Source organism: Elephas maximus, chromosome 7 (genome assembly GCF_024166365.1).
Source record: "Elephas maximus indicus isolate mEleMax1 chromosome 7, mEleMax1 primary haplotype, whole genome shotgun sequence".
Classification (NCBI taxonomy): Eukaryota; Metazoa; Chordata; class Mammalia; order Proboscidea; family Elephantidae; genus Elephas; species Elephas maximus.
In genome coordinates this window covers 129,180,928-129,194,400 of record NC_064825.1, presented here as the reverse complement: position 1 = coordinate 129,194,400, position 13,473 = coordinate 129,180,928, and the positions used below count along the sequence as shown (strand labels likewise).

Below are 13,473 nucleotides of genomic sequence, written 5' to 3'. Positions count from 1 at the left end.
GAGGGCTGGCCGCGTTGGTGTCCAGCCCCTGCGAGGCTGCCGGGTGAAGATGCCCACACCCCAAGACGCTCCGGGGAGAGAGTTCCCCTGCAACGCCGGTAGCGCCGCCAGCTCCGCCAGGCCGCCCCCTCCCCTTCGAGCCCCTCCCCCTCTCCTGCTCCCGGCCCCCGCCCCGCCTCCGGTGTGCGATGGGGGGCGGGCGGCGGGCAAAGCAGAGCCGAGTGGAGCCGAGCGGCCGCCGCCACCTGATCCCATCGAGGCGCCGCGCGGCGAGCGGTCGGCATTTGGCGCGCAGGGCCCCGGCCACCTAGGACTCGCGCAGAGCTCAGGACCAGAGGCGGGTGGGTAGCGGTGACCACGCCGCAGCAGCCCGGCTGGAGGCAGAGCCCGCGCGGCGTGAGTACTGCAGTGGTTGCCCGGGGCTAGGGGACGACGGTGGGCGGAGTGTCTGGGGGCCTAGAGCCTGGGCGCTGGAGGAGGGGCGCGCTGCCCTGTGGGGAACGGGAGAGGACGGGGCAGAGGGCGACGCTGGCCTGTGCCTCAGGGTGACCTGCGCCTGGTGACCGGAGCCCTGGGAGAGGTTGGGAGGAAATCGAGGGAATGGTGGGGGTGGGTAGTGATGGAGAGAGAAGGATGTAGGAAATTGGGAGACAGGGATGTGGAGGTGGATGACAGGGAGAGGGGGCTGGGGACCTGGCGCAGGCTAGGAGAAGAAAAGGAGGAGAGGGAGATGGAAGGATATCTGATCTCCCGGGGTCATTAATTTGCAACCCTCTACGTCCTTTAGCCCCTTCCTCCCTAGTGCCCAGGTCAGTTTCCCCACTCACCCGTCTGTGCCATCCCTCAAGTCAGGATGGGGTCCCCAGGTCACCCAGCAGTCAGGTTTGGATGGTCCCAGCCAGCCCCCTCCTCCCCTAAGTGCATCAACAGCAGCCCTGGAGCTGGAAGGGGAGAGGGGAGAAAAGGCACGCTTGGGATGGGTGGGCAGCCGGGCCACTTTTCCAAGCTCTGGCTCTGTGCCATTTCTTCCTTAGTTCCCTGGAGAAAGGAAAGCAATTTGCCAAAGCGGGCAGCAGCCCAAGGTAGATTGTTCTTACTAAAATTAGCACAGATATTCTGATGAGGCTGGGCATTCCAACTTGTCTGGGATTATTGGGGGAACCTCTCTGTCCCTTCATGGAGCAGACACAGGGGTCTGTAGCTTAAAGCATCCGAGGGGCAGGGGCGAGGTCCATTTCTCTGACACTCGCTCCAGCAGCACCACCACCCACCCCACGCCATCCTGGAGACTGGAGGTAAACCCGGCACCAAGCGGCCCCTCCCGGTGGCCAGTGCTCCAACTCCATCTCCAAAGGGGCATCTGAGTGAACTTGCCAGGAAAGGAAGGCCTCCCCCACCATCCAGGCAGCACCCTTTCTCAGAACCCGGAATGTTTATCCTGGCCAGATGCCCACCCAGAGGAGACAGGGTTAGTGCCTTCAAATACCTGAAGGTCTGTCATGGGGAAACAGGTTTGTTCTGTGTGGCCGAGGAGGGCAGCATCAGCAACAGTGCAAGGTGGAGGGTGGGAGGGGGCAAGGAGGGCACCACCAGAGGCAAGCTGGTCCTGGCTGCCCCAGAAAGAACATTTCAACAGCAAAGGCTGCCCAGAGGTGGCCCAGGGTGTGTCTGAGGGTGAGGGGGACCCTGTCATTGCTAGTGGCCACACACAAGCTGGTGTGGTGCTGAGACGCCCAGGTCTGCAGACAGCCTGACCCACGGAGAGGAGTGGGGAGAGGTCCAGGAGTGGGGTGGAGGGGGCACAAGCTCTGTCCCCTCCTCTGTGTGAGCTGGTTGAAGCTCCTCCCCAGGGAAAGCCCACCGCAGCTTCCCACAGGCTTGGCCACTATGGCCAGCCCAGCTCCTCTGAGAAATGGGTGGTTCCAGCAAGCTTACCAAGAAGGGGAATGGGTTTGCCTCCCACTTTTCCCGTTGGGAAACTCTGGTCTAAGCACTGAGCCTCTAGGGAGGATGAGTGACAAAGGGAAGGGTGGGCCTCTGCCTCCCAGCCCGGGTAAACCAAGGGCCCCACTTCTTCCAGGCCACCCCACCAGGCAGAGCTAGCTGCTTATCTGCCCCAGCAATCCTCCAAGAAACAGAAAGGCCTTGGGCTTTCTTTGCTATGCCCTTGGTTGCCCTCAGTGGCTAGACCTTCACTCCCCTTAGGCTCCAGGAGGATTAAATCTGTCTGCAGGTGGCTGGAGGAAACCAGGTAATGGGCCTGGAGAGAAGGGGAAGGTATAACGGGGCGGCGGGGGGGGGGGGGGGTGCGGAGACTGGAGGCCAAGCCAGGCCACCAGGGTTAGGTGATGGTCCAAAAGGTTTTCACATTACCTCACCCCTCCTGGGACCCAGGTGTCCTAGTTCCACACACATGAACATGCCCATAAGGTTCCAGGCTCCTCCTCCACTTCAGAGAGGAGTGTGATGGTTGAGGCTGAACGTGAACTTGGAGACTGAGGACCCTGAGACAGAGACCCAACCCTAGCCTGGGTACAGGCATTACTGCTGAAGCTGACTTTCCACTGGAGCTGCCAAAGGCTGGGCTGCCCTTGAGCCAAGGCATTTGTGCAGATACAGGTGACTGGCCAGAAACCAGGCATTTCTCCCACTTCTTGCTCCTTATCCAGGATAGCAGTCCATCTTCCCCTGGGGATCCTCAGCAGGGCGACAGACAGGAGCTACCTCCACACTCCCCACACCCCTGCCCCTCCCAGGCTGCCATCCATTGCCTTGGCCTGGTACCTCACCACAGAGCCAGCTGATGGGGTGGCCTGCTGTCAGGTGTCTGGAGATGGACTCCAGATAGAGTTCCAGGAGTTCAAGCCTCTCTTTCCCCCTGTGGATGTGCTGTTCTGGAGCCCTCAGAGCAGGAGTCCACCTAAGAGGACTGAGCGCACAGAAGCATGCAGAATTGCCGAAGTCTAGAACAAGCACATTTTTACCAACTTCTGCGGCCTGAAATTGATCAAACATGCAATCAGGATGCATTGATAATTACTGGTGATTGAAATGTGAAAGGTGGAAACAAACAAGGATCAATAGTTGGAAAATATGGCCAGAGACTGCATGATAGAATTCTGCAAGACCAACAACTTCTTCATTGCAAATTCCTTTTTCCAACAACACAAATGGTGACTACAGACATGAACCTCGCCAGAAGTAATACGAAGGAATCAAATCGACTACATCTATGGAAGGAAACGATGGAGAAGCTCAATATCATCAGTTAGAACAAGGTCAGCGGCCGATTGCAGAACAGACCATCAATTGTTCATATGCAAGTTGAAGGTGAAGCTAAAGAAAATTAGACAAGTCCACGAGAGACAAAATAGCACCTTGAGTATATCCCACCTGAATTTAGAGACCACCTCAAGAACAGATTTGATGCATTGAACACTAATGCCTGAAGACCAGATGAGTTGTGGAATGACACGAAGGGTATCATGCATGAAGAAAGCAAAAGGCTGTTAAAAAGACATGAAAGAAAGACAAGACCAAAACGGATGTCAGAAGAGACTCTGAAACTTGCTCTTGAACACAGAGTAGCTAAAGCAAAAGGAAGAAATGATGAAGTACAAGAGCTGACTAGAAGATTTCAAAGGGCAACTCAAGAAGACACAGTAAAGTATTATAATGAAATGTGCAAAGACCTGGCCTTAGAAAACCAAAAGGTAAGAACACTCAGCACTTCTCAAGCTGAAAGAACTGAAGAAATAATTCAAGCCTGGAGTTGCAATATTGAAGAATCCCACAGGGAAAATACTGAACAACGCAGGAAACATCAAAGGAAGATGGAAGAAATATACAGAGTCACTGTACCAAAAACAATCGGTTGACATTCAACTGTTTCAGGAGGTAGCATATGATCAAGAGCTGATGGTACTGAAGGAGGAAGTCCAGGCTCCAGAAATTGACAGAATACCAATTGAGATGTTTCAACAAATGGATGCAGCGCTGGAAGGGCTCACTTGTCTATGTCAGGAAATTTGGAAGGCATGTTCCTGGCTAACCCGCTGGAAGAGATCCGTATTTGTGCCCATTTCAAAGAAAGGTGATCTAACAGGACGTGGAAATCATCAAACAATATCATTAATATCACACACAAGTAAAATTCTGCTTAAGATCATTAAAAAGTGGTTGCAGCAGTACATCAACAGGGAACTGCCAGAAGTTCAAGCTGCATTCAGAAGAGAAAGTGGAATGAGGAATATCAAGATCCGACAGATCTTGGCTGAAAGCAGAGAATACCAGAAAGATGTTTACCTGTGTTTTATTGACTGTCTTGGTCATCTAGTGCTGCTATAACAGAAATACCACAAGTGGACAGCTTCAACAAAGAGAAATTTATTTTCTCACAGTCTAGTAGGCTAGAAGTCCAAATTCAGGGTGCCAGCTCCATGGGAAGGCTTTCTCTGTCAGCTCTGGAGGAAGGTCCTTGTCATCAATCTTCCCCTGGACTAGGAGCTTCTCCCTGCAGGAACTCCAGGTCCAAAGGATCCACTCTGCTCTTGGCACTGCTTTCTTGGTGGTATGAGGTCCCCCACTCTCTGCTTACTTCCTTTTCCTTTTATCCCTTGTGAGATAAGAGGTGGTACAAGCCACACCCCAGGGAAACTCCCTTTATTTTGGATCAGGGATGTGACATGAGCAAGGGTGTTACATCCTACCCGAATCCTTTTTAATCACAGGCAGAGATTATGATTTATAACAAATAGGAAAATCACAAAATGGAGGACAACCACACAATACTGAGAATTATGGCCTAACAAAGTTGATGCATATTTTTAGGGGACACAATTCAACCCATGACATTGATTATGCAAAAGCATTCAACTGTGTGGATCATAACAAATTATGGATAAGATTGCAAAGAACAGGAATTCCAGAATACTTAATTGTGCTCATAAGGAACCGGTACTTAGACCAAGAGGCAGTCGTTCGAACAGAACAAAGGGATACTGTGTGGTTTAAAGTCAGGAAGGGTTTGCGTCAGGGTTGTATTCTTTCACCATACTTATTCAATCTGTATACTGGACAAATAACCCAAGAAGCTGGACTATATGGAAAAGAACTCAGCATCAGGATTGATATGTTAACAACCTGCAATATACAGATGACACAACCTAGCTTGCTGAAAGTGAGGAGGACTTGAAACACTGATGAAGATCAAAGACCACAGCCTTCAGTATGGATTGCACCTAAAAACATAAAGAAAGCAAAAATCTTCACAACTGGATCAATAAGCAACATCATGATAAAGAAAATACTGAAGCTGTCAAGGATTTCATTTTACTTAGATCCACAATCGACGCCCACGGAAGCAGCAATCAAGAAATCAAATGATGTACTGCATTGGCAAATCTGCTAGAAAAGACCTCTTTAAAGTGTTAAAAAGCAAAGACGTCACTTTGAGGACTAAGGTATGCTTTACCCAAGGCGTGGTATTGTCAGTTGCCTCATTGGACAATGAATAAGGAAAACTGAAAAATTGATGCCTTTGAATCATGGTGTTGGCGAAGAATATTGAATATACCATGGACTACCAAAAGAATGAACAAATCTGTCTTTCAAGAAGTATAGCCAGAATGCTCCTTAAAAGCAAGGATGCTGAGACTTCATCTCACATACTCTGGACATGTTATCACGAGGGACCAATCCCTGAGAGGAGGACATCATGCTTGGCAAAGTAAAGGATCAACAAAAAAGAGGAAGGCCCTCAATAAGATGGATTGACATAGTGGCTGGAACAATGGGCTCAAGCTAACAATGAACCCAGGACCGAGCAGTGTTTCATTCCGTTGTATACACGGTCGCTATGAGTTAGAACTGACTCAACAGAAGCTAAGAACAACAGGGCAGGAATGGGTGGGGAAATCAGCTGTCTATGGAAGTAGTACCCACAGTGTCTACGGGCACGGACTTTGGAGCCAGAAAGAGCAGGGTCTGAATCCTGGCTCTGCTATCATCAGCTGTGTAGCCTTGGACAACTGTCATCATCTCTTAAAGCCTCAGTTGCCACATCCGTAAAATGGGAATACCTCCATTAGTGTTGTGGTAAGGATTAAATGGAATGAAATATGAAATAGCATTGCACATTTGTTAAGTTTGTAGTATTGGTCCCTTCCCTACGTCAGAGGCTTGAGAAAGTAGAGGCTTGGTCTGTGTTTCTGAGCTCAGTCTCTCGAACAGTCAGGACCAGCACTTAGATGTGAGTTAAGACTTCTGTCCTCTGAGCCATGCCCTGGTGCTGAGGCAAGTCTGCTGGGGGGAAAGATACAGGTAGCCATGAAACAAAGATGAATTAGGGGCAGGCAGAGAGGCAGAAATGGAGATCAAGGGAGGGAGGTGCTACAGCCTGAAGGGCCGGCCACACCCCAGACCCTGTAATTCCACCCAAGTCTGGGTTATTTAGAGCAGTGAGGAGATAGGGTCTTGGTAATGGGAGGCAGGAATCTGATCTTCTCTGGCCTCTCTGTTCCTCCCCTCCTCCCCCCACCACACGCTACCGTCCCCAGCCCTTTAGAGCTCTCCTTTCCAGCAGTCCTCCTGGGGCCCAGAGCCTATCTCTGCCACTGCAAACCTGTCTGCCTCCTTCTCCTGCCAGGCCTCACAGGAAACGCTGGCCCTGCTACCGGAGCCCCAGGAGCCCCCATGAGTGCTGGATAGCAAGGCCCCAGCTGGTCCAGGGGTGGGCACCCCACCATGCCGCCCATTCTCCAGAGCCTGCAGCAGGCCACCAAGATGATGAGCCGCAGGAAAGTCCTGCTGCTGGTGCTAGCGTGCAGCACCCTAAGCCTCCTCATCCACCAGGGGGCACAGCTCAGCTGGTAAGGGGGTGGGGCTTCAGGGAGGGGCTGTCCTCCAGGGGCTGGGCATCTGGGTTAGGACCAGAACTGGGAGCTCTTCCCATTCCTTCCGCGTGCCAGAAGTTTCCTCCTTCTTCCCTCTATTCTGAAAATGCTTTCCATACATTCTCTTTAGGGCAACACAACCTCCCTGGGCAGAATTGGTCTTCTCTTAAAGGGTTGAATGACTTGCTTAAAGTCCTGACTCCTCAGTGACAGCTGGGACTGGAATACAGCCTGAATCCAGTACAGGATCCTTCCCACTGAATCACATTCCCTATACTCTGTGTGCATCCCTCCCCAACTTAGTCTCCAGGGTGAAAGAATTGCAACAACTTCTCACTGCTGCCATTGTTCTGGGCAAACCACCTCACTTCTGAGCCTTGGCTTCCTCGTCCATAAAAAAGGAATGACACGTGTGACCGAGGCTACTTACCCTGATAGAGGCTACCAGGTGATGATAATGGGAGCCCTAGCCCTGCTCCGACTCACTGTATAAAGCCAACCAATACTGGCACCTCACTTCTCAGGGCCCCAACATTTCCATTTCCGCTGCCTCTGAGGATGATGTGACTGCACCCAGCGTGCCCTGGCTGGATGATTGCTGGTCTAAAAGACTAAAGATCTAAAACCTAAAAAGTCCTTACAGATTACCTGTAATCCCAAATACCCTTGTTTCCGGAATGAGGAAAGTTTCATGAAGGCTCAGATTATTCTTTGATTACTCTTTGTTTTATTTACTAGCATATCTCATGAGCCTCGAACAGTGCCTGGCACATAGTAAATGCTCAAAAAGTATTTGTTGAATGAATGAAGATCCAGAGGCTTTAACAGAATCCTAACAAATGGGTTGCCTCAAAGCCCAGTGCCTCCCATCTACAAAGTGAAAGAGTAGAACTAAGAACACAGAAAGCAAGAGGATTAGGTGACTTTATCTGAGTTGTTTCCAGTAAGTGATTTTTCTCCTCCTGGTCCTCAGTTTCTTACACCTGTAAAATAAGATTCCTCAAAGATCTGCAAGGGCCTTTGTCCCTTATATTAGTAACCTATTTCTGCATAAACAAATAGCCCCAAAACATAGCAGCTGCAAACAACCAACATTTACTATCTCACAGTTTCTGGGGGTCAGGAGCCCAGGGGTAGCTTGGCTGGGTGCATCTGGCTCAAGGTCTTTCATGAAGTTGCACTCAAGGTGTCTGCTAGGGATGCAGTCTCACCTGAAGACCTGATTGGAAGGGCTCTGCTTCCAGGCTCACTCCTGGTTGTTGACAGTCTTCAGTTCTTCTAGCAGGCCAATGGACTGAAGGCCTCTCAATTCCTTGGGGGCTTTTGCCCTCTGGTGTGGCTCCACAGGGATGCTGACAATATGGCACCTTGTTTGCCTCAGCATGAGTTGTCCCGGAGAGACATCAAGACAGATGCTTTTATAATGTAATCTCAAAGGTGACGTTTACCCTGTACTGTTTATGAGTCGGAATCAACTCGACAGCACTGGGTTTGGTTTTGGTTTGGTTCCTTAGATGTATCAAGAAGTCCAGCCCACACTCAAGGAGAGGAGTTACACAAGGGCCTGAATAGCAGGAGGCCAGCAGGGGCTCTTTGGGGTCATCCTAGAGGCTGCCTGCCACACCCCTCCACTGTTCTATGGATAAAATTCAGGACGGACCACTCAGTGGGACATTCCCCCATCCTTGGGGGGGAGGAATAGAGGTGAGGCTGCACCCCTTTCACACCCTCCTCCCTGCACACCCCCTGGGCCTTGCAGGTACCCCAAGCTGTTCCCCCTGAGCTGCCCGCCTCTGCGAGAGTCACCGCCACGCCCCAAGCACACGGCCGTGGCCTTCCTGAAGACGCACAAGACAGCGGGCACGACTGTGCAGAACATCCTGTTCCGCTTCGCCGAGCGCCACAACCTGACGGTGGCCCTGCCGCACCCAAGCTGCGAGCACCAGTTCTGCTACCCGCGCAACTTTTCCGCGAACTTCGTGCACCCGGCCACGCGGCCGCCGCACGTGCTGGCCAGCCACCTGCGCTTCGACCGCGCCGAGCTTGCGCGCCTCATGCCGCCCGGCACCGTCTACGTCACCATCCTGCGCGAGCCGGCCGCCATGTTCGAGTCGCTCTTCAGCTACTACAACCAGTACTGCCCGGCCTTCCGGCGCGTGCCCAACGCGTCGCTCGAGGCCTTCCTGCGCGCGCCCGAGGCCTACTACCGGGCGGGCGAGCACTTCGCCATGTTCGCGCACAACACGCTGGCCTACGATCTGGGCGGCGACAACGAGCGCAGCCCGCGCGACGACGCCGCCTACTTGGCGGGCCTCATCCGCCAGGTGGAGGAGGTCTTCTCGCTCGTGATGATCGCCGAGTACTTTGACGAGTCGCTCGTGCTGCTGCGGCGTCTGCTGGCCTGGGACCTGGACGACGTGCTCTACGCCAAGCTCAACGCGCGCGCCGCCAGCTCGCGCCTGGCCGCCATTCCCGCGGCGCTGGCGCGAGCCGCGCGCACCTGGAACGCGCTCGACGCCGGCCTCTACGACCACTTCAACGCCACGTTCTGGCGCCGTGTGGCGCGCGCCGGCCGCGCGTGCGTGGAGCGCGAGGCACGCGAGTTGCGCGAAGCCCGCGAGCGCCTTCTTCGGCGCTGCTTCGGTGCGGAGCCCGTGCTGCGGCCCGCTGCGCAGATCCGCACCAAGCAGCTGCAGCCGTGGCAGCCCAGCCGTAAGGTGGACATCATGGGCTACGACCTGCCCAGCGGCGGCGCCGGGCCCGCCAGCGAAGCCTGCCTCAAGCTGGCCATGCCCGAGGTGCAGTACTCCAACTACCTACTGCGCAAGCAGAAGCGCCGGGGCGGCGCGCGGGCCCGGCCAGAACCCGCGCTGGACAATCCCCCGCCTCGGCCCATCCGGGCGCTGCCCCGCGTACCCCAGGGCCCTTGAGCTCCACTTGCTTGCGGAGGCTGGGGCCTGCCTGCCCAGGATCTAGCCTGGGGCTGCCTCTGTGCCTGCCCCGTCACGGCTCTTTCTCAAGGGGTTTGGTTCCCCGCGCTGAATTTCGGGAACGCCTCGCAAACTTTGCGCACCTCCCTGTAGTGGGCTGAACCCCACCTTTGCGGAGGGTGCTCATAGGCCCGATCGAGCCCCGGGCCGCCCTCTCTTCCTTCCCAAATGGTTAGTGACTTTTGGCAATAGGTCCGAGGCCTGTCTAGGACTGTCCATCCTGCCTTTTTCTGGGGCCTGAGCTCCCCAGTAATCTGGGTCCTACCTGGACGTGGGAGGGGAAGCTGAGCCTCACCTGGCTTTTCCGAATGGAGGAGCCCAGGCCCCAGATAGGAGCTGAGCCCTGGGGAACGCTGCCTTCGCAGTCAACCTCCAGGCTCTTTCCCTTCCTCCAGGGATACAGGGGCCTCCGTACTGTCTTCCAGGTTCTACCCACCCCACAGATCTGAGCTGCTCCCAGACTCCCAGAACGAAGTGTTCTTGGATTGGGCTTTTTGTTTGAATGGTTTTTCCTTTTTTAATAAAATACCTTGGAAATGTGCGAGTTTAATGTCAACCATGGGAAGCCAGATTCTCCGTGTGCCAGGAGGCGGCAGGTGCCCAGGAGGATCTGTGACTGTGCCCATGGGCAGGACTCCATCAGCTCCCCTGCTGCTCCTCCCCGAGGCCCACAGCCTTCACCAGCCCTGTGGTCACAACACAGACTGGCCACTTCAGCCCCATGTGCTTTTCTTTCGGAAACTCTAGAAAAGGAATGGTCTTCCTTTTCATTCAATTCAGCAACATTGATTGAGCATTCTCTCTGTCATTTGGGGACACAGGTAAACAAGGCAGGTAGGGCCTTTATCCTCATAGAGCACATGGGGAGCAAGCATGTCAACAAACAGGAGGAGGTTGGAGCAAAACCGTGTCTCCTTGGCTGGAAAGAGAATCATAACTCAGAATTTTATCTTTTATAAAGTTGCTGAAAGGAGCCCTGGTGGCACAGTGTTTAAGCACTCAGCTGCTAGCCCAAAGGTGGGCAGTTCAAACCTTCTAGCCACCCCACAGGAGAAAGATGTGGCAGTCTCCTTCCGTAAAGATTTGCAGCCTTGGAAACTCTATGGGCAGTTCTACTCTGTTCTATAGGACAGCTATGAGTCAGAATTACCTTGACAGCAACAGGTTTTTGTTTTTTTTTTTAAGTCACCAAATCTACCACTGGCCTGCCTTCCCCACAAGAAAAAGACAGCTGTCACTCAGATGAGGACAAATCCCTCCCCCAAATTCCTTTGACACTGCAAGACACCCAGCACTTTTCAATGAAGCCTTCCTTTGAAGACCAGCAGAGAATCAGGGCTTATTTCTTCAGAACTACATTGATGTTGTTAGGTGCGGTGGAGTTGGTTTCGACTCAGCGACCCTGTGCACAACAGAATGAAACACTGCCCGGTCCTGCGCCGTCCTTACAATCCTTGTTATGCTTGAGCTCATTGTTGCAGCCACTGTGTCAATCCACCTCGTTGAGGGTCTTCCCCTTTTCCCGCTGACCCTGTACTTTGCCAAGCATGATGTCCTTCTCCAGGGACTGATCCCTCCTGACAATATGTCCAAAGTATGTAAGACGCAGTCTCACCATCCTTACTTCTAAGGAGCATTCCGGTTGTACTTCTTCTAAGACAGATTTGTTCCTTCTTTTGGCAGTCCACGGTATAGTCGATATTGTTCGCCAACACCACAATTCAAAGGTGTCAACTCTTCTTCGGTCTTCCTCGATTGAAAATACCATGGCTTGGGTCAGGCGCACCTTAGTCTTCAGGGTGACATCTTTGCTCTTCAACACTTTGAAGAGGTCCTTTGCAGCAGATTTACCCAATGCAACGTGTCTTTTGATTTCTTGACTGCTGCTTCCATGGCTGTTGATTGTGGATCCAAGTAAAATGAAATCCTTGACAACTTCAATCTTTTCTCTGTTTATCATGATGTTGCTCATTGGTCCAGTTGTGAGGATTTTTGTTTTCTTTATGTTGAGGTATAATCCATACTGAAGGCTGTGGTCTTTGATCTTCATTAGTAAGTGCTTCAAGTCCTCTTCATTTCTTCATTGATATATCTGGACAAGTAATAAAAACATAGGTTCACAGGATTGACTCTGCCAGCAACTGTGTAAGGGCTGTACATATACCTGTGAGATAGGTAACATTTTATAGGTGAGGGAACTGGAGCGATGACGTGAAGCTCAGGGTCACACAGAAGGTGGCCATTAGGATTTGAACCCAGGTAGCGTAGCTTTGCGTCTATGCTCTTAAGTGCTATGCATATTCGAACACAGAGGCTCACATCCCCCAGGCTTTGCTGACTCCCAGGACCTTTCCCCAAAAGAATGTAAAATTAAACTGAGACACTGCCATTGGCTTAGCATTATCTTATTTTTCACGGAGACAATGGTTGACCTGTTTGGGCAATGGGGATTACAGCGGTAGGCGGGGAGGTCCCGTGGCACTCCCCAGGCTTGACAATGGGCTGTTTGTGTGGCAGCTTGTTTGTTAACAGCGGGGCTATGGAAAAGGCAAACGTAGACATCAAAACCATAAGCAGGTCTCTGAAGTAGCAGCAAAGAATTATACTAGGCTCAAAGTTGTTTGTCCAAAGACAGGTGTCCTCTGGCCCCAGGATAAGAAGGCATCTGCTTGCCACTGTCCCCCTCTCTCCTGCTCTCTAGTTCTGGCACATGGCCATACTTCTGCCTAAAACATCCTTCCGCCTGCCCTGTGTCCTCCCGGAAAAGTCAGAGACATCCTTAAGATCCCTCTCTAGAGACCTCTCCTGCCTTCTCTGACTCCCAGGCAGCCGGCCCTCCTGTACAAGCCTCACCCCACTTCAGTTGACAGCCCAGCACTGAACTCAGAGTCATCAGACACTAGGAGGGGATTTCCTGTTTGACAGGGGCAAGGTCAGACCTTAGGTAGACGTCAAATCAAATATTATTGTTCAGAGGCCAAGGAACTCTGGTCCAAACATCTCCAGCCTTAGCCACAACCCCAGGGAACAGGCCCGAGCCCCTGTGACCCCAGCCCCCGTGACCCCAGCCCCCTGCAAGGAAGCCCTTTCCATCAGCACACATGTGGTGCTGCCCACTCCATGGCCACCCTGCTTGGCTCCAGAGATTGGCCGCGGGTGGATGTGTTCCCTGCCTTGAGGAGCTCACACTATGGTCTGGGGCAGTTGTGTGAGCCGCAACCTGGATGGCAATGACATGATGGAGGCGATTTTGCCTAGTAATTGACATAGGTGCTTTGGAGTTCAAACCCTGGTTCTGTCACCTGCTGGTTACATGACCTTGGACTTAGCCCCTGAGCCACCGTTCCCCTCATGGGTTTTTTGAAGGGTGTTTGGGGTCAGGCACTCAGCACAGTACCGGCCATGTGGAACTGCTCCTGGTGTAGCAGCTCTGGCTTCAGCAGCCTCCTCCAGGGGACACCCTGCACTTGTTGACGACACAGTGTGGCCCATCTATATCATATTCCAGCAGACAGAAGCAAGCGTTTGGAGGAAGGGCGCCTTTTTCTACTTTGCCCAAAGGCCAGCTGCTGCCTTGATTTTTATAATTA

General features: G+C 52.6%; 1 protein-coding gene across 1 annotated transcript; it reads left to right on the top strand.

Annotated features, from left to right (window-relative positions):
* Positions 1-258: 258 nt before the first annotated feature.
* GAL3ST3 (galactose-3-O-sulfotransferase 3) lies at positions 259-11,565 on the top strand. The gene is made up of 3 exons (XM_049889946.1): positions 259-396; positions 6,647-6,869; positions 8,653-11,565. The coding sequence occupies exons 2-3, from the start codon at positions 6,745-6,747 to the stop codon at positions 9,821-9,823; spliced, it is 1,296 nt and encodes a 431-aa protein (XP_049745903.1). The 5' UTR covers positions 259-396; positions 6,647-6,744; the 3' UTR covers positions 9,824-11,565.
* The last annotated feature ends 1,908 nt before the right edge of the window (positions 11,566-13,473 follow it).